Here is a 22,185-nt window from a genome sequence, read left to right on the forward strand (position 1 = left end):
GCCTTAGGGGCCAAAGTGTGGATGTGGATTTTTGGGCCTCTGAGGCCAAAATGTGGATTTTTGGGCCTCTGTGGCCAAAATATGAATTTTTGGGCCTCTGTGGCCAAATTGGAAATTTTTGGGCCTCTGTGGCCAAATTGGAATTTTTGGGCCTCTATGGCCAGAATGTGAATTTTTCATGTTTCTGCGAAACTGTTTTATTAGTATGCATGCTAGGGCGGAACCAAGATATTATCCTTAGTAAGGAACCGAGGAATAATTCTTAGATTGCTTTACCTTTTAGGACCCTCATATTAAATTGGATGTGGGTGAGAGTTCTGTGGCCGAAATTCCGATCGAGATATTCGAGCACCATAACCCAGTTGGAGCGATTATCAGCCCGTCTTATCTAGGCTACCTGAGGCATTTCGACGTGGGTCAGAGCAGCCATAAGGAGTTACCGGGCGCTTTGGCCGAGAGATGGCGGGACACCACCAATACCTTCCACTTTTCTTGGGGCGAGTTGACAATGACCCCTGCGGACTTTTCTGTGATCTCCGGGATCCCTTTTGGCATTCGGCCGATCGAGTTATATGATGATTGGAGGACAGAGATTTCCCCTGACCGGATGGTGGAGCCAATCGGGATCGACTTGCCCCGAATTGTCGGGCCAAGCTCTGCTACTCCCGCTTTGAGCGTTTCCAGATGCTGGTTATCCCTTCAGGCCCCTGACATTTATGCTAGATACAGGCGGGGAGAGCTGACGGCTACTCAGGTGGCCAGATTCACTTTGTTGCTGCTGTTTGCTTCGACCTTCTAGTCCAACAGGAAAGAGAAGTTTAATCCTTCTATCTTGAAGAGCTTGGAAAATCTGGTCCATTTGGAGGAGTACGACTGGGCCGGTGTTATTCTGAGCCGCATGTATGATGACATGTGTGACCTAAGTCGGGGCCACTGTAAACTCAGCGGGACCTACTACTTCTGGGAGGTAATGTAAAGAACATTCTCCCTTTGTGTGTTTCCCTGTTTCTCTTGATTTTTCTTCCTTACTGATTCCTGCTTCTATTTTGCAGACTTGGGCATTTGAGTACTTTCCTTACACTCACCCAGAACTGATTCATACTGATCTCGGATTAGGGCTGGTGCCTTCGGCTTGGAGGTGGTACCGATCGAACCTTTATACCATTCGCACAAGAAATCGCTGAGGGATCAGAGAGCCTTTTTTGATACTTGCACTCTAGTGCAGGTATGTGTTTAGTAATTCTTGCCTATGTTAAATAAAAAGGATTTATTAACATATTTGCATCTTTTATAGGTTGAGGTGGGGGCGATGGCTACCCGTCTACAGAGCTGGATTCAGGTCGATTCCCACTTTCAGCGGTCGGATGCCTTGTCTCGGCGGAGGGTGGTCCTGTCGCACCCCGTCCTGAGATGATTTCCAGGTTCCTGTCGGATTGGTCAGTCAGATGATGGAGCTGATTCTCGGGATGCAGCAAGAACTAACTTCGTCCTGGACTCAGAGGGCCTTTGATGATCAGAGGAGGAGGAGGCCCCGTCGCTGATAGTTGCTAGATTTTTCTTGTTTTTTTTCTTTGCTTGTATTTTTGTACTGAACTCTAACTATACCTGCACTTGGTTAGTACTGAAAATTTTATATGTATGCATGATTATCAAATTTGCAAGAAAAAATGGGATTTTTTTTTTTTTTTTGCTTTTTTTTTTTGCAGTGGCCGCCGCCTCCTCCGGCCGCTGCCGCCGTCATCAGCGGCCGCCGCCGGATCTGTTTTTTTTTTGTCTTTTTTTTCCAGATTTCATTCATTCTCTCTCGAAATTTGCGCCAGAAAAGCAGTTTTCAGCCATCTCTTCTCTCATTTTTCTTTTCTCTCTTCTTTTCTTTTCAAAAAACATGAATCCTTTTTATAACCATAGCATGCACAGCTGGACTAGGAGTCTCTCCAAAGTCGAAAAGATCAATTTGGGGAGGTACGGTCTTTCTCCTAGGATTTTGTGCTAAATAAGGATTCTATTTTCCTAAAAGGAGTCAGACTTGCCTTCAAGATATCTATATAAAGGGAGGTACTTCTCATAGTAGGGGATCTCGTTTTTTGTGCAACACTTTACATAATTCTCTTCTTCTCAAAGATTTCAAGCTTCAAATAATTGTGCTAAGATTCAAGGAAGCCATCAACATAGTTGTGATACAGTTTTTATTCTAAACTCTTCATCTTGTTTCTTTCTTTATTATTGTCTTTAAATATAATGAATGATTCAAGTATGATTGAGCTTAATTTAATTACTATGTCTAGCTAAACTTTTATACTAGGGATTTGATGTAATTTAATTCGATTCCAGCTTATAATATTAGATTTATTTTTCTTTGTTCTTGTTATAACTTATTATTGTGCTTAAGGCTTTCAGGCAGAAAAATTCCCCTGGATTGAATTATTTCAATAATCACATTCGGGAGAAGGGTTATTGATATGAACAAGGTAATAATTTACTTGAGAATAATAACTTGATGTGGAAACTATATGGTTTGACTCAAGGGGGGCTTTCATAAGTTAATAAAGTATTAAGTTGTGAATTCATAAAACAACCATAAAACCTAATGATCTGATTCATGTTTAATTTCACTATTAAGATAGGTGATTAAATTGGATTAGAATAGCTAACAATAAATCGGGAGAGCTTGTTAGTAACCTTAGGGTTGTTTTCTCCTACTTGAACAATTAAACTTGATTAATGAACTAATAGAATAAGCTGGATAGAATTAAATGAAATCAAATTCCCTAGTAGGTTAATCCCCTGATTTCTTTTCACCTAAATTTTGTGTTTGATCTCTTTTACTTTGAATTTTATTTACTTTACAGCGAATTCCTTTTATCATCGTCTAAATAATAATAGGTTAACATAATTTTGGTAATTGATAAACAATCCCTGTGGATACGATACTTTCTTACTCTATATTACTTGTTGCGATTTCGTACACTTGCAAAAACCGCTGTCACATTGGAAGCCTTCGGGTGGATCTTTCCAATCACATCTATGCCCCAAGTTGCGAAGGACCAAGGTGAAGCAATAGGATTCAAATTGACCGGAGGCCGTTTTTGCAGCTTAGCAAAAATTTGACACTCATGGCACTTCTGCGCGTGCCTCACGCAATCTGTATTCATGGTTGACCAGTAATAACCCAGGTTCACGATTTTCCGAGCCAAGGCTATCCCATGCATGTGTGGACCAGACTCCCCATTATGCAAGGAATCCAGATGGTTTGAGCTTCTCCCTCATCAACGCACTTTAGGTGCAGGCCATTCCAACTTCTTTTATACAGAACTCCCCCAGTAAGGAAATATCCAGATGATAACTGTCTCAATGTCCGTTGATCAGTCTTGGTGGATCCCTCCGGGTAGGCTTCATTCTGAAGATAATTCTGTATATCCCAATACCAAGGCTTGTCATCCACCAAATTCATGATATGTGCTGGCTGTTTCTGTAGCCGAACTGTCAGAGGTCGAATGACTTGGTCTCCCCCTACATTAACCATGGAGGCCAAGGTAGCTAGAGCATCAGCAAACTGATTTTTGGCTCACGGCAAGTAGTGGAAGGATAAATCCTCAAATTGCTGAGCCAATTCGTCCAAGCGTTGTAGGTAAGGAACCAAACGCTCTTCCTTAATTTTCCATTTTCTCAAAGCTTGGGAGACTATCAAATTGGAATCCCCGAAAACCTTGAGGACCTTTATTTCCTTATCCAGGGCTGCTTCTAACCCCTTTATGCAAGCTTCATACTCGGCTTCATTGTTGGTGCAGTCGAAATCTAATTTGACTGCAATTGGGATGTATTCTCCACAAGGAGTTTTGAATACGACTCCAACCCCATTTCCATGGTAGTTTGAAGCTCCATCGAAGTACATTTCCCAGACTTCACTTTCCAAGCTCAACAAGTCTTCATCAGGAAATTCTACCTCCGGCATTTGGTCTTCGACCAGTAATTCCGCTAATTGATCAGCCAAGGCTCCGCCTTTCACTGCCTTCCGTTGTACAAACTTTAAATCATAGGCTACGAGCACCGACACCCACTTAGCCATCTTACAGTCAAGAACCGGCCTCTCCATAAGGAATTTCAAGGGGTTCGATTCAGAAATAACGTATGTGGTGTAGGACGAGAGGTAGTGCTGCAACTTTGTACAAGCCCAAACTAGAGCCAAACACAACTTCTCTATCGTATTGTATTTTAGCTCATATTCTAGCATCCTTTTGCTGAGGTAATACACGGCATTTTCTATCCTTGTATCTTCTGCTTGTTGAGCTAGCATTGCACCCATCGCTTCTTCTGTCACTGATAGGTACAATAGCAAAGGCTTTCCTAGCCTTGGTGGCTGTAAAACTGGCAGGGATAACAGATATTGCTTGACTTGGTCAAAAGCTTTCTGACAATCCTCATTCCATTTGATGGCTACTCCTTTCCTGAGTAATTTGAAAATCGGACCATAAGTATCGGCCAATTGATTGATGAACCGGCTGATGTACTGTAGCCTTCCCAGGAAACCCCGAACTTCTTTTTCTGTCTTCGGTGCTGGCATTTCCAAAATGGCTTTGGCTTTTGAAGGGTCAATCTCTATGCCCTTCCGACTGACCATATGCCCCAGGAATACTCCGGATGTAGCTCCAAACAGGCATTTTGCCGGGTTGAGCTTTAAATTGTACTTTCGAAGTCTAAGGAAGAACTTCTCAAGTGCTGTTGTGTGTTCTGTAGCTGTTTTTGATTTAACAACCATATCGTCCACATACACTTCTACTTCTTTGTGAATCATGTCATGGAAGATGGTCGTTGCCATTCTTTGATAGGTTGCCCCGGCATTTTTGAGCCCAAAAGGCATGACCCTATAGCAGTAGGTTCCCCACTCTGTGATGAATGTCGTTTTCTCTTGGTCTGGCAAATGCATCATGATTTGATTGTATCCGATAGCAAGATCGGTCAAGGAGACCATCTCGTGTCCAGCCATTCGGTCCACCAACAAGTCAATATGTGGCAGGGGGAAGTCGTCCTTCGAACATGCTTTATTCAAATCCCGGTAATCTACACACATTCTGACTTTGCCGTCTTTCTTCGACACCGGCACAATATTTGCTAACCACGTCGGGTAGGCAATGGGTTCTATGAACTTATTTTCCAGTTGCTTGGCTACTTCCTCCTTGATTTTCAAGGACCATTCTGTTTTCAGCCTTCTTAGCTTCTGTTTTACTGGCTTAGCCTCAGGGTATACTGGAATCTTGTGCACCACTATTGCTGGGTCAATTCCCGTGATGTCACTTGCCCTCCACATGAAGCAATCGGTAAACTTCTTCAAACATTCACTGACCTGTTCCCTGTTCACACAGTCAGATGCAATGTATGTATGTTCATTTTCTTTTTTGCCAATTATTATTTTTTCCTTTTCATTTTTTATTTCATTTATTTGATTATTTTTGCTTGGAAATGCTTGGAAAGATAGACACGCGGGGTAGTCAATAATTTGCAAGCCTTTATTGATCATGACGGAATCGTCCTCAAAAATTACATCAAATTTGAAGTCTGGATTTTCTAAATCCGACATAGATGACTCAGAACTGGAACTGGACTTTGACTCGGTTTCAGACTCGGGGTCAGACTCAGACTCAGTACAGGACTTGATTACAGACTTTAGGTTTGACTCGGGAGGGGGTTCATCAGCAGCGTGCTCCTCCTCGGTGTACCAGTTGGTGAGAGGCCCTTTGCACGGCTTGATCAAGCTCAGCAGGTCTTGGTTCCCATCATTTCCTGTAATGACTGCAACCTCGTCAAAGAGACTGGGCTGTAATGACAGCTATAACCCGAGCTCGCATGGACGGGTCCAGCAAGTCCCAAAACGCAGACGCATCAGTGGCTGATCCACCCGAGCGGGCCTTGCCCAGATCAATCTGTAAGAAAAATTTTCAATTTCAATAAATATTGTACTAACAATTATTCATATTTATTCTATGGCAGGAAAAATAAAAATCCAAATCTCGGGTTGAACCGTAGCTGCGTCACGCAACTACACAGTCGCGTCACGCGTCCACACGGTTTCGTCACGCGACTTCACCCAAGACGCGCACCCTGAAGCACAGCTGCGTCGCGCACCTCAGCACCCGCGCCACGCGACTCCACAGCTGCGTCACGCAACTATTCGAAGTTTGGCATCCTAAGAACAGATGCGCTATGCACCTCCACAGCTGCACCATGCATCTCAACAGTTGCGTCACGCAACTGCTCAAGGCTTTGCCTCGTTGATGAACAGTCGCGTCACGGAACTGTTCTTCCAAAGAGCAGTCGCGTGACGCAACTGTTGCAGGTACGCAGTGGTTCTAATTACACCTAATTTCACCATGTTTATGTTATTCTCATGCAATTTTTAGGGCAAAATTGAGTCGCCTAAAGATACCAGCAAGCAAGCATCAATAAATCAAGTTTCTAACGCAATAAAAGGGGACAAATCCTAAGTTCAAGGCAAGCTAGGGTTTTCTGGCGCCTTGAACACTTGCGTCACGCAACTGTTCACACAGGAGCAGTTGCGCCACGCAACTCTTTCCTGCGTGACGCGACTATTGACGCATGCACAAACTACAAATTTAACCATACCGCTACAGTTATGGATCAAAGCAAGAAAACCAAAGAAAAATTTTACTTACCTCAGCCTGAAAGCAGCGCATCTGGCTCGTCTCGTATCTCACCGGGAACTCAGTACCCGGCAATGGGAGGAGCTGCAGTGGTCGTGTCCCTGAGGTCAGCGGGTTCCAGCTCACCGGCACCGGCTCGCCGTCGAATGTTGGGATGTCCGGTAGCGCCCTGAGCGTCTCCATCTCCGGAGTGTAGGCGGAAGAAGGGATTTCAGAGATTTGAGACATCATTTTCGGTTACAAGTTCATAGAATTCTCAATTGCTTAGGGTTTGTGATAAGTGAAAACGAATTGGTTAAGAAGAAAGTTACTTATAGTAAACAGTTGGGCCCAAGCCCACTTCTCTAAGCCCAAAAAGCAACGGGCCCATTATCTTCTCTCGGGCCCAACAGACCCGTGCGGCCCATCTAAAAGCCCCACAATGGCCCACTTCAGCAATTTGACGTCGATATGCGGCTCGCACACTTCAGCAATTTTGTCTACTCACCGCACAGGGGGCAGACACACCAAATTGCCCAGATTACCCTCAGGTAAGTTTTCTTCCAACCGCTGTATTATAAGGGGTATACCTGAAAATGCAGACAACAAATCTTTGTTAAATCTGTTATGTTAGAATTTTTGCTAAAATTTTTGCAATTTTTGCTAAAGTTTCTGCAAAATGATTAAACCAATCTTTGACAATAAAATAGTGAAAAATATGCCTACAAAAGTGAATATTTTTGTTCCTAGGCCGGAATTCCGGACTGGAGGCAAAAGTATAATCTTTTTCCTTGATGTGAATCTTTTTCATAATTAACGCATGGGAACATATGATGTTCCAATATTTTTCTAACAAAAGGCATGGTCTGTTTGTACACGGATATTGCTCTTTTCTTGTGAACAATTTTTCAAGCCAACTAGTGATGGTTTTTCGAAGCCGATAGGTCTTACTGATTAGTGATGGTGCATTGCGAAGCTAGTCAGAATAATTTCAAAACAGTGATGATGTATTGCGAAGCTGTTTGAACTTTCTTCCCCAGTCAATGATGTTGAATTGCGAAGTTGACCAAGGCAAAACCAACATCTTTCGGGCCGATCAAACCGAGCCTCAAGGATGCCTCTTCTGATCCGACTGGAGCCAACAAAGCCGATCAAACCGAGCTGAGTGGGTGGCCAGATGATCAAATCAAAACCCTTCAAGCCGATCAAACCGAGCTTCGAAGGTATCTACACCAAATCAATATTGTTACTAATCCGACTGGAGCCAACAAAGCCGATCAAATCGAGCTGAGAAGGTGGCCAGATGGTTAAGCCAACATCTTTCCAAGCCGATCAAACCGAGCTTCGAGGATGATTGCCAGATAGAAGGCGCGTCAATGGACCACTTTAACATTAATTGTTTATACAATTAATGATAAAGTGGGGGGCAAACTGTTGACGTGTAATTTTATGCCCCCACCTAACCCAGTGATGATAATAAGGATAAGGGATAAGGTATCACGATCAACCAGAAGTGTTTAAACCAAAATTTGAATCGAACCGGCCCAAAGGAGTCTGACTCGCGTTAGGGTTGCGTCACGCAGGTAGTACCTGCGTAACGGCACCCTTAGTTGCGTCACGCAACTCTAACCAGGCTGACACCTCTGGCGCGCACCCGTGCAACGGCCTGCACTGTTTGTATGGATACGTGGCAACTGTACAAAAAGTAAGCTGCGTCACGCAGCTTGCAGTTGCGTCACGCAGCTACTACCTGCGTGACGCAACTTTGTTCTGTTGCCCTACCCATATAAATACGACATTTTTATGCTAAAAACGAGACTTTTGGGCTTTTTCTCTTATTTTTTTCTCTAGACTTCAACGTTTTAAGTTAAAGTTTTCGATTTACAGCTAGGGTTTCTTCCCCAAGAACTCAAGTGAGTAATCTTGAGGAAGATCAATCCATTAGACATATAGATTTAAAACTATAACATAAAAAAAAGATAAGAAGAGGAAAAGAGAGAAAAGGAACAAAAAGATAAGAAACGTTTGTTTTGTGAAAACTTGATAACAATACTTCTGGGATCGTGAAGCAGTGTCCCAAAACCAATCCAAGTGCATGCAATCCTCAAATCTGAGGGTTAGGTAATCACTTTAACTTTCTCTTTTCATTTTTAGTCTTTTATTTCTTAGAAATCTCATTTTCATAGTATTTAGTTGGTCTGTTATTGGTTAAACATAACTTTGCCCATTTCTGAGTGTTTCTGAGTTGTGTTTAATCACTGTTAACAAAAAGAACACGTAAAAAAGAGTAGTTTGAAAGGTAGTTACGGACCAGAGAGCTGCATCACGCAGCTACTACCTGCGTGACGCAACTGTTCATGTCCAAAATGCCTTGACCTGGACTGGACCACCTGCATGACGCAACTGTTCGTGGGAATAATTTTAATTCGTTTTATATCTTTGGTTTGAAGCAACATTTGTGAATAAATAATCAATATATCTGGAGATTTTAATAAGCCCACGCACAGTCGCGCCACGTAGCTAAGAGTTCCATCACGCGACTGTTTTTCATAGAACAGCTGCGTGACGCAACTGCCTTAGAGTTCCAGGATAATAACTAAGAGTTCCATCACGCGACTGTTCTTCATAGAACAGCTGCGTGACGCGACTGTCTTAAAGTCCCAGAACACTTTTCTTATCTTATTTTAATTTCATTTCATTAAGTAAATATTTAATGTTAACTCGGAAAATGATCAATAATGGGCAAATTGTGCTTTAATCAGACCAAATCAATTAATTTATTGTGATTATGGGATTTTAGGATTTATTATTTATTGTTTATTATTGATTACATTATTAAATCTGGTTTGTGGCCCGCCTTTAACCATAAGGCAAAAGCAGGTCTTTTAATTATATTTGCTATATTATGGATGAATGGTGAATGTGATGATTAATTTGTTATGAATGCAATGGATGAACCTAATTGGGACGATTAATTAATTTTCCACATAAGAACTCGGTTCAATTCATTCGGGTTGGGTTTAAGTAAATTAATAATTTGGCTTTCCTAACTAAAACAAAATTAGAAATTGTAGGTTAAAAGAGGCTGGTTTTCCGGGCGTCGACTTCCAACGGGCCGACGTACCCAATTCCCTTACCCAGAATCGCACTTGGTGCACCTGACCAATTTTCTAAATAATTGGCCTTAAAAAATGGGTTAAATGGAGTCATTTTATAAATTAAAATTGGAAACGGTCCCATTGCCGAAATAATGGGTGGCGACTCAAAATAATTTATAAGACCGATTTATCGGCGTCGCGATCCCAAAAGGTTTTAACACCATTTTCAATAAAAACCAATAAAACAAACAAATAAAAAGAGTTTTCCGAGGTCCTTTCCGGGGTTTTAAGGGATCTCAAATGGGGCGAAAACACCACTAAATTATCACAAAAGGATAATAAAAGAAAATGGCTCTCTAGAAAAATCCTAACTACTCTCTCATTCACATTACAAGAGACAAAAAGGGTTTTTAGATTGTGGACAATAGGAGCACTTCATTTGATTGTGATTGCTCCTACAATCATCAAACTGATAACGCAAGGCTAGAGGTTATTCATCCGCTGCGCTATAATAGGTAGGTATTTGACCCACCCACTTTTACATATCATGTATGGGTATATATGATCATATGTTTACTTTTTACATTCAATAAAAAGGAGGAGACAAGGTCTTACTTAAGCTTTAACTACATCGCTAGCTATCTCCTGCTACTAGGAAACATCAAAAGTTACTTCCAAAATACTATGGTCCATATATTGTTCTCAAGCGAATTGCCATGATGCAATATAAGTTAGATCTTCCACCTGATTCTCATATTCATCAAATTTTTCATGTTTTAGTGCTTAAACCATTTCATGAAAATAGTCAGTTCAACAATTCTCAAATTCCTTCTATAGTTCCTAAATCTGTGCTTGAGGACAAGCACTTTGAAATAGGGGGAGGGGTAATGTTAGCAGTCGCTCTTAACAGAGTCCATATGTTTACATAAGGTACACTCATGGGCTGAAGAAAAAGATGCTAGTTGATTAAGTCCAAGTGCTGAGTTGGTGTTAATATCAAGTTGATTAAGAAATGTTGTTCAAGATTTGGTGGGGCCATTTTTGAATTTGGTTGTAATTTATTTATCTTTATTCCCTTAAAATAGGAGACTATTTCTCCAAAATTGTTGCTATTTCAATTTTTTAGGAGGTAGTTGTTATATGTTAGTTGTATTTAAACTCAAGCCATTGAATAAAATGGATAACAAATTTTATTCCAATTTTGAGTACTTAAACTCAAGAGATTGCAGATCATCTCTAAGTCTGTAAACATAGGTAGAAAGAAGGTTAACTTCTTTTCCTCCACCCCTCCTAAACCCTATCCTTTATTTCAAAGACCCTTAACTAGATTGCAAGCAAGGGCCTATAACATATAAGTTTTCTCTATCTGCTATCTAATTCTTTTAGGTATTCTAGAGGCCTAAATAGGTAGAATATTTTATGAATAATGCTTAAGTTTAATAAATACCTTAATTCAATTTGCCTTATGTGAACCCCTTCCCCAAATGTCATAAGCATAGGCATGTGATGCATATGATGAATGAGAAGAAATACACGTGATGTGTGTGAGTCGCCACCTTGTTTAATTATTTTAGGGTAAACTAGGAAAAAACCCTAAGTGACTCCATTTTTAATTAACCTAGTTACTAGATTAATTATCCCAATGTTTAAGGCACGGTATGCAAACCCGAGATGGATCCCGAGACTATGTCATGCTGATAAACTAACCGATGAATGAATGTTTTGCAAGGTGAATGATGGATTAATGAAATGTTTGAGTGATTTTGATGATTTCGACTTGCCACCCGGGGTGAAATCCCGAACGTGCCTACGTACTTCCGTTTGAATGGAAGATCAAAGTCAACGTAGTTCGATAGGCCTTGTTTCAAGGGCTTTGAAGGTGTATGCTTAATGCATGAGTGTGTGTGTGTATGCTCCGTGCATGTTTGTGTATGCTTTGCGCATGTTTGTGTATGCTTTGTGCATGAGTGTGTATGCTTTGTGCATGAGTGTGTATGCTTTATGCATGATTGTGTGTATGCTTTGTGCATTTTTGTGTGTATGCTTTGTGCATTTTTGTGTGTATGCTTTGTGCATAAGTGTGTATGCTTTGTGCATGAGTGTGTGTATGCTTTGTGCATTTTGTTTAGGCATTTCGCCAAAGATTGATTGGTTTTTAGGCATGTTGCCAAAAATGTTGATTTTAATGGCTTTTAGCCAAAATGATTTGATTTAGGCAATTGTTGCCAAAATGTGCGAGTTAGGCGATTGTCGCCAAAATGGTTGATTTTACGGTTTTAAGCCGAAAATGTTGATTTTAAGGCATTTTGCCAAAAGATTGATTTTAAGCGATTTGTTGCTAAAAATGGTTGATTTTAGGCCTTTGGCCAGAAGGTGTTGTTTTAGGCAATTAGTTTGCCAAAATGTGCGATTTAGGCTTTAATGCCACGATTATCGATTAATCGGGCGTTCGAGCTTAATCACAATTTATTGTCGAAACGTGATTGATTAAGGCTTTTAGCCACAATTATTGATTAATTGGACTTAAGCCGGATTTGTTCGAAATAAGGCAATTGAACCGTAGTTATTGATTAACTAGGCTCTTTTAGCCAATATTGTCGGATTTAAACTTTAATACCACGATTATTGATTAACCGGGCATTTAAGCTTAATCAAATTAATTAAGGCAGTTTATTTACCAAAAATAATGACGTGGATGCATTTATGCAATTGTAGAATTATTAAGAGTAGAAGAGAAATATGCATGAAGTGCTAAAATTAAATAGGCAGAGTTTTGTTTACATACCTGATTTAATCGACGACCGCTTCTTAACTCCGGATTAGGCTCCTCGCTTAGGAAATATTAATTAATTTTAATTTGTTTAATTTTAATGTCCAAATATCACAATAAAAATGCAATAAAAATTAAATTAAATGCAAAAAGCGGTAAAGAAAACGCAAGGAGCGTGAGAGGGAGAGGGTTTCGTCCGTTAAAACAAACAGAGGTGCCGAAAATTGGACTGAAAATGGCCTATTTATAGGCCATTTTCGGGTCCCGGGCGGCAGGTGCCGCCGGGAGGGCGGCAGCTGCCGCCCGGGGGGCTGGGCGGCAGGTGCCGCCTGGCTCGGCGGCAGGTGCCGCCCAGGAGGGCGGCAGCTGCCGCCCTATCGGTGGGGCGGCAGGCCCCGCCCACGCTGGGCGGGGGGTGCCGCCTGGGAGGGCGGCAGCTGCCGCCCAGTCGGTGGGGCGGCAGGCCCCGCCTGGTCTGGGCGGCAGGTGTCGCCCAAGCTGGGTGGCAGGTGCCGCCCAGGGGCGTAGGGGGGCCAGGCCCCGCCTGCGCGGGGCGACAGGCCCCGCGCGCGCTGGGCGGCACGCCTCGCCCGCGCGGGGCGACAGGCCCCGCGCGCGCTGGGCGGCTGGCCTCGCCCGCGCGCGCGGCAGGCCCCGCCCGCGCGGGGCGACAGGCCTCGCCCGCGCGCGCTGGGCGTCAAGCCCCGCGCGCGCTGGGCGGCTGCTGCCGCCGTTCCCGGCGGCCGGCGCCGCTGTGGCCGGTGTGGACACCGTGCCTCGTTCCGAGGGCCTTTTTGGGAGTTCCGGACCTCCGAAAAATATTCCGGGACCTGTTCCGTGATCCTCGCGATATTCCGGACGTTTTAAGTACCATATTGACATATTTTCGGTGAACTTCCGAAATAGCCTCCGGTCCGGCCGGACTGTTTGCACAGTTGCTGCAGCAAAGTCAAAGTTACTGTAGAAAAGTCAAATTTACTGTAGCAAAGTCAAACTAATTGGCATGGCACTGTAGCAGCGTGTTTTCCTCCATTTAAAGAGTTTCACATGCCACCAACAACATGAGAAGCCTCAAAATTTGAGTATTCACACCTTATTATGCAAAATATCATAAAACTAAAATAAACAAGGAATATGGTATTTGATAATGTCACCCGTTTCCGTGGGCCGGACCGGCACTAGGGCCCAAGTAAGCTTAAGGCCCCCGAGGCCCCTAGTAAGCCTGAAACACTAGAATCTATTATCTCAATATAAATTTCAACATTCGGCCCATATGACTATGAAAAATAAACCTCAAGATTTTTATTACATCTCGACCCAAGTTTATCTTCTACAATATTCCACAGTTCGGGCCCAATTTACAATACATCACATCTCTAATATGGGCTCACAAAATTATTTCGTCTATGCTAATACACGACTAAATGTACGTAAATCCTATAACTGTGGAGTCACTAACTGTTTGGTATATATAACTTTTTATAGATATAATTACATAGTAAAATAATTATGGAACTAAGAAAGTTTCTTTATAGCCCTGCGGCGAAGAAACATAGCCTAAATCGAATTTAAGAGAAACTTATTTCCTGAAAAAAAATTAAACAAGATATGTGAGTTTTCTAAGGAGTAATAATTCTTGCACAACACACGCATTCACACAAATGTATAAATATATCAATCTAGCAATCCGACTAGTTATATGCTCACGCAGTCAGTCACACAAATGGTATATCACCGGCACTCACAATCATTAATATCTTCATATAATCACATCACGTGGAAATTGGTCTGTGGCATCACCAAAACCCACGATGAGCCGTCCTCCCACATGGCCCATCCTCTCATAACGTGTACACCAGTGAGTCGATCCCCCATACATGGCCGACCGGTCTAATCCTCACTTGACCAGCCCTCTCGTTGTTTTTCCATTCTATCTTTTCTTTTCCATACCATCAGGAGGCCACCCTGTGGTTTTCCATATCATCCATATCATATCATCGGGTGCACACGGGGTGCCGATCTCCCATACGGCCAACGGTCTCGTGGATCATCCTCACAAACTCATGGTAACCCACTTCATCCTAACTCCACACATACAAGGCATAGCATTATCACAACACAATTAATCAAGTATTGCAATTAAATGCAAGCATGTTAATAAATTAAACATCGTAATGCAATGCACAATTTAGACATCCAAAATCAAATGCAAATAAATAAATAAGTATTATTAACAATAAACAACAATAATAAAATAAAATAATAATAATAAACAATAATAATGAAAATAAATAAATAAATAATGGAATAATTAAATGATTAATAATGATAATAAATAAATAATTAGAGCACTTTATTTATTACGTATCAAATTATAGAATTTATCTAAATAAGCTTATTTATTATGTTATTAATTAAAATTAATCTAGGTTCTATCGAAATTTCGGCAGAACCTCCCCTAAAAATATGACTATCTACCTGTTTAAATATCACAATAATATTATATATTTATCAATCAATACACACAGCCTATCCGTCGGGCAATTCACAACAACACCTCCCATCCGCCATATCCATATTCACCGATCATACTCCATTCGCCACCTTCGTAACTCAACCTCCACTGAGCTCTTCCATCAATAAATCATCAACTCAGTGTTCTAAACTAATTTACAATTGCATTATTCTAAAATCCTAAACCAATTAACTAAACATATCCAGATATCGCAATTACCGCGTACTAATCAATTTAATTTATTTACAAAAGATTAAAAATTATTATATATATTAGGCTATTCCAATACCCTTATTTCTTATTATTCAATTTAATTTACTTAATTACTCAATTAAATTCATTAATTAATTAATTCAGAATTTATACAAAAATTGGGAGTTGAGTCTTAAAGTGTACCGATCAAAAATCGGGCAATGATTCCATGTCCCGCGCGAAGAATGTTAATATATATAGTATTGTGTGTATGAAAAATCCGCGTCCATTTATTGGGCTTCACAGTTAGGATGTTTTGCTTTACATCTTATTATGTAAAAATTAATAGTGTACTGGTCAGTAAACCTCTGAATTATTCTCTAGTTATCTTATTAAAAATTATGAATGGACCAGTTTGTCCATATTATGAATGACGTGAATTATACAATATATATATATATATATATATATGCTCGAGCTATGAATTATATGAGATATTGAAACTGTACCAGAGATATAATTTGACTTATTAATTACATAACATCGAAATATGGGCTTATTGTTCCTAGAGTCAGTTTTTGAAAGAAATGGATTTTCTTAAATTAGACTTACTACGTTAACTTTACCTGGGCCCTAGTGTCGATCCGGGCCCACGGTTTGGATCGTGACACAAACATAGCCTTAGAGATAAATAAGTAGCACAGAGAAAATAACTCTTACTTTTATCCTTTTAGAATTTTTCTCTAAATTAAAGAGAAAATAGAAAAAGGTATTTTGCTTGGGCTTAATGTATTAGAATATGTGGAACTTTATTAGCTTTTGCAGTTTTACCATATTTTGACATTTTTGTCAATTTTATGTGAATTTTGATCTTCTTTAGCAATATCCTCCATTGTAATTAAGAATGTAATTGTAAATAAAAAAGTATTTTTTAAAAAAAAATTAATAACAAAAATAAAATTTTAAATGTCCTTTGAATGTCAAATTTTATTCACATTTAGTGGGTTATATATTTATAAGCTTGGAATATGATTTTTGAAACATGTGCAATTAAAATAATTAGGAAGTTATTTGTTTATTTATTAAATGAATAATAATTTGATTATATTATCAATTAAAAAATTACAATAATTAAGGTTTTTTTTTACTTAAAGTAAGATAATATAGAACAAAATATGTAATTAAAAAATTATATTTTATTAATTTAATTCGTAATGCCATGCTTGGATTTTTCGTGTAAGTGACAAAAAAATTATATTATTAAATTGTTGATGAGCACATTTATTTCAAAAAACTTTTTATTTTTAAATTTATCAGAGTCAAATAGTAATTTAAAAATGACGATAATACTTTTTTATTTGTTTTTTTTTTCTTAACTGTAATTAAGGGTGCTATTATTTTAACTATTTATTATTTCTTCCTTAAATGTAATCAAGGGTGCTATTATTACCAAAGTTAAAATTTGGATAAACTTGACAAAAGAGTTAAAATAAGATTAGATTATAGAAACCTAAAAAATTTGAGTTATTCTCAATGTACTACGCCTTTTTTTTTTTTTTCTTGTATAACCAAACACAAGAAAGGAAATTAGTTTATTTTTCTTTCCTCTTCATTTTCCCTTATTATTCTTTCCTGTGTTTTCTTTTATCTCTCATCCAAACACAGTGTTACAGCTAAATATAAGCTTCTAGACAATAATTTCTTCAAAAGAAAAGGACAGTTGGGTATACAAAAGCTCAAAGCTGGATTGACTCTTTTTTATTTTTATTTTTATTTCTTGTGTTCGAGTTTTTAATTTTTTTTATTAACCTGGTTATAAATGCCACCACCTCTATTTTGCTTTTCCTTTACTGTTTCTTTCTCTTTCAGGTTTCCTCCATTGCAAACCAAGCTTCCTTCCCAGCTTTTCTAAGAGGTTCCTCTGTCTTCTCCACATACACACAAAATCCACCAACCATTTCACCATTCCCTGCCTTTTTGCCCCTAAAATTACCCATATTTATATATAACAATCTCTCTCCGTACATTTGCCTTGAAAGACCAGATTTTTGTCTCGCTTTCTTTGCATTTCTTTTTATCATTCATCCAGTTCTTGTTTGGACCACTAGGTGGCATTTGTGCTTCTAAACTACTCTCTGCAACTGTGCCTTTTGGAGGCTTCTGGGTTTTGGTTGGTTTGTGTTACTTGAGGTCTACATTGGCCTATCTATGCTTATTGAATCTCAATTGCTTCGTAAAAGAGAAGCCCTTTCTTTACTCTTGTGGCTGCTCAAGGAAGAAGATCAAGGGGGCTAGCCTATACCCTTGGATCGCTGCAAAGGTAAATTCTTTCCTTCAAATATTTTCCTTTTTCTCGTTGTTTTTCTTAGTTTAACTTTTATTTTTCAAGGATTCATATCTCTTTTTATCTATCTCTTACTTGGATCATAAGTGATGCTTTTTGACGACTTATTAGTTCTATCATAACTTTGCTGCTTAGCGATTTGTGATTTGTGGGTCTGTTTTTCCTTTCTCTTTTAACTTTGGATTTGTGTTGGAAATGGGTCTTAATTGGTGTTACATTGTTCGGTTTAGTTTTAGATGCAGCGTAATTAGTTCATGAAATTCTCAGTTGTAACTTTTTTATGTCTTATTGGATTCTCTCCTATTTCTTTTTTTTTTTTTTTTTCTTTTTATTTGCTTCTTCTCCTGTCACTTTTATAGTAGGCAATGTATAGATAGAGCCGACAAATATGATTTATTCAAATTTATTGATCAATGAATGAATTTCATCTCCTTCTATTCCCCTTAGATTTGAGAATTGAAATTTTATAGCTAAAGGGTTATATATAAAATATTCTGGCCTAAATAGGATCTCTGAAAATTCAGATGTGCATTAGCCATTTTGATGTATTAAGAGTTACATGAAATGTTTCTGCTGCTCAGGTGGTCATGTGTTGATTTATTGGCATATTAAGCACTGCCACCTAATACAGTTTTGACCGTGGGGAATCAGAGATGTCATCTGAAAGTTTGAATGCAGAACTATCAAAGAAGACATCATTTTTGGGTTTAAAATTATGGGTATTAATTGGAGTGTCAGTTGGAGCATTTATAATCTTGATTCTTTGTGTTCTATCTGTATGGGTTACCTTTCGGCGGAGAACCAGAAGACCAGTGGATAAGTTCTCCCTCTCCCAAATACCAAATGTGTCAAAGGATATCAAGGTTGATAGGGTTGGGGCTCAGACTTTCAATGATCGTACTGAAAATTTATTCCTCACAATCCATGATAAATCAAGTGATAAAAATTCAGTTCATTTGGGCATGAGCAAATCAAGTGATCCTGATAATCTCAGCCAAAGTAGCTCAATTTATCATCATGAAAGAACATATAGTTCGCACTCAGGGGAAGAAGGAAGCTCTGGGACTGTGAGGAAGCAGTCTTCATTGTCATATGCGGGACTTGTGACTGCCTCCCCCTTGATTGGCTTGCCAGAGATTTCACATCTTGGATGGGGCCACTGGTTTACTCTCAGGGATCTTGAGTTTGCAACAAACCGTTTTGCGGCAGATAATGTACTTGGTGAGGGTGGATATGGGGTTGTTTATAAGGGTAGACTAATCAATGGAACTGAGGTAGCTGTGAAGAAGCTTCTTAACAATCTGTAAGTAAACTTTAAAGGCAGTATATCTTACAGTTTTCTTGTTGTAATGTAACCTTCTAATATTTTGCAATACAATCGGTTTATTAGAGGGCAGGCAGAGAAAGAATTTAGAGTTGAAGTGGAGGCTATTGGTCATGTTAGACATAAGAATCTAGTGCGGCTTCTTGGCTACTGTATTGAAGGAGTTCACAGGTACCATTATTGTCCTCTTCATCATTAATAATTACCCCCTAATCTTTTACAGGTGAAGTTGTGATTCTTAATTTTTGTATGCAAAATTCATTTGCATAGGATGCTAGTGTATGAATATGTGAACAATGGCAATTTAGAACAATGGCTACATGGAGCAATGCGCCATCATGGTTCACTTACCTGGGAAGCTCGCATGAAGGTTCTTCTTGGCACTGCTAAAGCGTAAGTTCACATTTCTACAGAATAATTTTGAATTTTAAATTCAGAACTATCTCATAAATGACTAGGATTGAAGATTCTTTTGAAGGCTCATTCAGTTTTGAGCAATTTAAAATTGTTGCAATTTTAACTCTTTTCTAACATAAGTTCTGACACCTCAGCCCTTTTTTTTTCTTTTTTTGATTGTTAATTGTAGTTATGCTTCCCAAATCTAACGAAATATGATGAGATCAAAACTGAAATTTGTCTCCATTATGTACAATGATAAAAAAATTGGTTCATTAATCTGATTGCAGGCTTGCCTATTTGCATGAAGCAATAGAACCAAAGGTTGTTCACAGAGATATAAAGTCGAGCAATATCTTGATTGATGATGACTTTAATGCCAAGGTTTCTGATTTTGGGTTGGCCAAGCTCCTAGGTTCAGGAGAGAGCCACATCACGACTAGGGTTATGGGTACATTTGGGTAATGTGTAGTTTCTTTTTCTTAATTTCGCAAGTAAGAATGTCAATTTATGAAATGAATTGTGATGGGAGTTTCTTGTGTTTTATCTTATTTCATTTTATTTTTTTCTTTGGTGGGAATCAGTTATGTTGCACCAGAATATGCTAATACCGGCTTGTTGAATGAGAAGAGTGACATTTACAGTTTTGGTGTCCTACTGCTAGAAGCAGTTACTGGAAGGGACCCTGTGGACTATGGCCGACCAGCTAACGAGGTAACACATTCCTTGATCTAGAGGCTATTAACAATGATTTTACATTTCATTGGTGATTTGTATATTTGTCTGTACTTATGAACAGTAAATAAACTGTTTCCTGCAAGAATTTTTACTGAGCATCTTAATTGCATATAATAGGTCAATCTTGTTGAGTGGCTAAAGGTGATGGTTGGGACAAGAAGAGCAGAAGAAGTTATGGACCCAAGTCTTGAAGTTAAACCAACAACACGAGCTCTGAAACGTGCTCTTTTGGTTGCACTTCGATGTGTTGATCCTGATGCAGAAAAGAGACCTAAAATGAGTCAGGTTGTGCGAATGCTTGAAGCAGATGAGTATCCATTTCGTGAGGTATGAATACTGGTTTGCTATTTTGTTTTTGGGTCTACATCTTTTACTTTATCAAATTCCTTTTTCTCCTGAAAAGGTGATTGTATTGGTCTCATGCAACTATTTATTTCTGCTTTAATGTTCTTTTGAGTTTTTTACTAAGAACATTGAATCACAAGGGTTGGGCACTTACTGCAAACTCTATCACTTAATGAAGTTTATAGAATAATGTGTCATAAAATTATGAAATATATAATATATAAAATGCTACTACTACTACTATCATCACTAATTAGGTCTATATGATGTATTGGTGCTCAAGTATGCATAATGACTAAGATCTTTTCACATAATGGATAAGACCATGTGGTTTCACTTGTGAAGACAAGTCATGATTATTGTGTATATACTTTTTTGAAGTGCTAGGCTAGTACTTTATCAGTAAGCCCTTTTTTCAAATACTGACTTCATTCTGTACTAAAAGCTTTATGAGTTAATGAGTTTGTAATGCTCATTAATCCTTTATGTGGTATAAAATGAATTTGAAATGTAGAATTCTTTGGAAATGATAGAATTGGATTCGGTTGTGCTAATCCAAAAAATTGAAATCATGGGTTGAATACCTCACTTGTATACCAAACATGAAAATATTAAAATTTCAAATGAATTCCATAAAATTTGTGGAATTCATTTATTTCAAACAAGCCCTAAAATTTTAGATTTCAAATTCATGCATATTCTTCTTTGTTGGTTCCTGATATTTTCCTTCTCCCTTTCATTTTTTTGCTTATTCAATCAATTATGAGGGATTGAAAAGCCTATTAGCTATAATTTGCATTATGTTGTGTTTCTGTTGAGAAGCCTTAAAAGTAGATTTGTACACTCCATGTATCAGGATCGGAGGAACAGAAAGAGTCGTACGACAAGTATGGAAATTGAATCCATGAACGAATTGAATTGCACAGAAAACAAGGTTGGAGATTCAGAGAGCAATGTCCCTGAGACAAATCATGGATAGGATAGGAATGAATGGCAAAAAGTGATCCAAGGAGGATGGTTGTTTTCTCATGCATTAGATTCAAAGCCTTAAAAAGTACTCATAAAAACCATACACCTAAAAGTTACCTAAAAGTTCTTTTCGAAGATTTTCCTGGAAGCAAAGAAGGTGGTGGATGCAAGAGTTTCCTTCTTCACAGTGGATTGATGAAGAGGTATTTTTGATGCCAGAAAAGAAGTGATGCATGTTGTACAAGGAGAAAAGGGCTCTTGTTGTACAGAAGTTTGCTGTGCTTTACTGGGTTTTGTAATCTATAAATGAATATACTTGATTCTTTTTTTTTTTTTTCTCTTCTCACTTTATTTGCTGTTTTTGGATGGATGATGAATGATTTATTTGATCATATTTTCCCTTATTATGTGTTCTTCAATTAATTATTTTTCATATGGTACCAAGGATTTCATACTTCTTTCCTTCACTTTATTAATTCAATATAAGCGAAATATATAAGTTTACTCTTCAATTTTGCAACTTTAAATCTGTGATACCTTTAGGATGATTTATTTTGTATTTGAACTTGTATGTCCTATTAACATTGCGCACTTTTTCATGAAAAGCAATAATTTTACAATTTTTAGTTATTTAATAAATGTTTAATTGATTGAATTTAACTGAGTTTGAAATATCCCATAAAATGATTTTGTAAGTTTAAATATTTAATATGTGTAATTTATAAGTTAAAATGTTGGATGGATTAAAGTAAAAATTAAGGATGCTGTAAAATTAAAATAACAAAATTTAGGGTTAAAATTATGCATTTAGTAGTTAAATATATATTTTTCTTTAACCCTGTTGTGTTAGAATCAAATT

The 22,185-nt window shown here is 38.6% G+C and overlaps 1 protein-coding gene across 1 annotated transcript; it reads left to right on the forward strand.

The window, feature by feature from the left end:
* Positions 1-16,941: 16,941 nt before the first annotated feature.
* LOC149496909 (putative receptor-like protein kinase At2g42960) lies at positions 16,942-21,730 on the forward strand. Its single transcript, XM_089720468.1, has 8 exons — positions 16,942-17,530; positions 18,136-18,857; positions 18,945-19,049; positions 19,149-19,271; positions 19,565-19,735; positions 19,859-19,988; positions 20,130-20,339; positions 21,214-21,730. Exons 2-8 carry the CDS (start codon positions 18,208-18,210, stop codon positions 21,334-21,336), a joined length of 1,512 nt encoding a protein of 503 aa, XP_089576594.1. The 5' UTR covers positions 16,942-17,530; positions 18,136-18,207; the 3' UTR covers positions 21,337-21,730.
* Positions 21,731-22,185: the final 455 nt, after the last annotated feature.

Source organism: Jatropha curcas, chromosome 4, assembly GCF_041381405.1.
Source record: "Jatropha curcas cultivar XTBG-Jc1 chromosome 4, XTBG_Jcur_1.0, whole genome shotgun sequence".
Taxonomy (NCBI): Eukaryota; Viridiplantae; Streptophyta; class Magnoliopsida; order Malpighiales; family Euphorbiaceae; genus Jatropha; species Jatropha curcas.

Coding starts and splice junctions, on each gene's coding strand:
- LOC149496909 (XM_089720468.1), top strand. CDS start 18,208: ATGTCATCTGAAAGTTTGAATGCAGAACTATCAAAGAAGACATCATTT. Junction 19,736..19,858: donor AGGGTTATGGGTACATTTGG/GTAATGTGTAGT, acceptor GGTGGGAATCAG/TTATGTTGCACCAGAATATG. Junction 19,989..20,129: donor ATGGCCGACCAGCTAACGAG/GTAACACATTCC, acceptor TGCATATAATAG/GTCAATCTTGTTGAGTGGCT.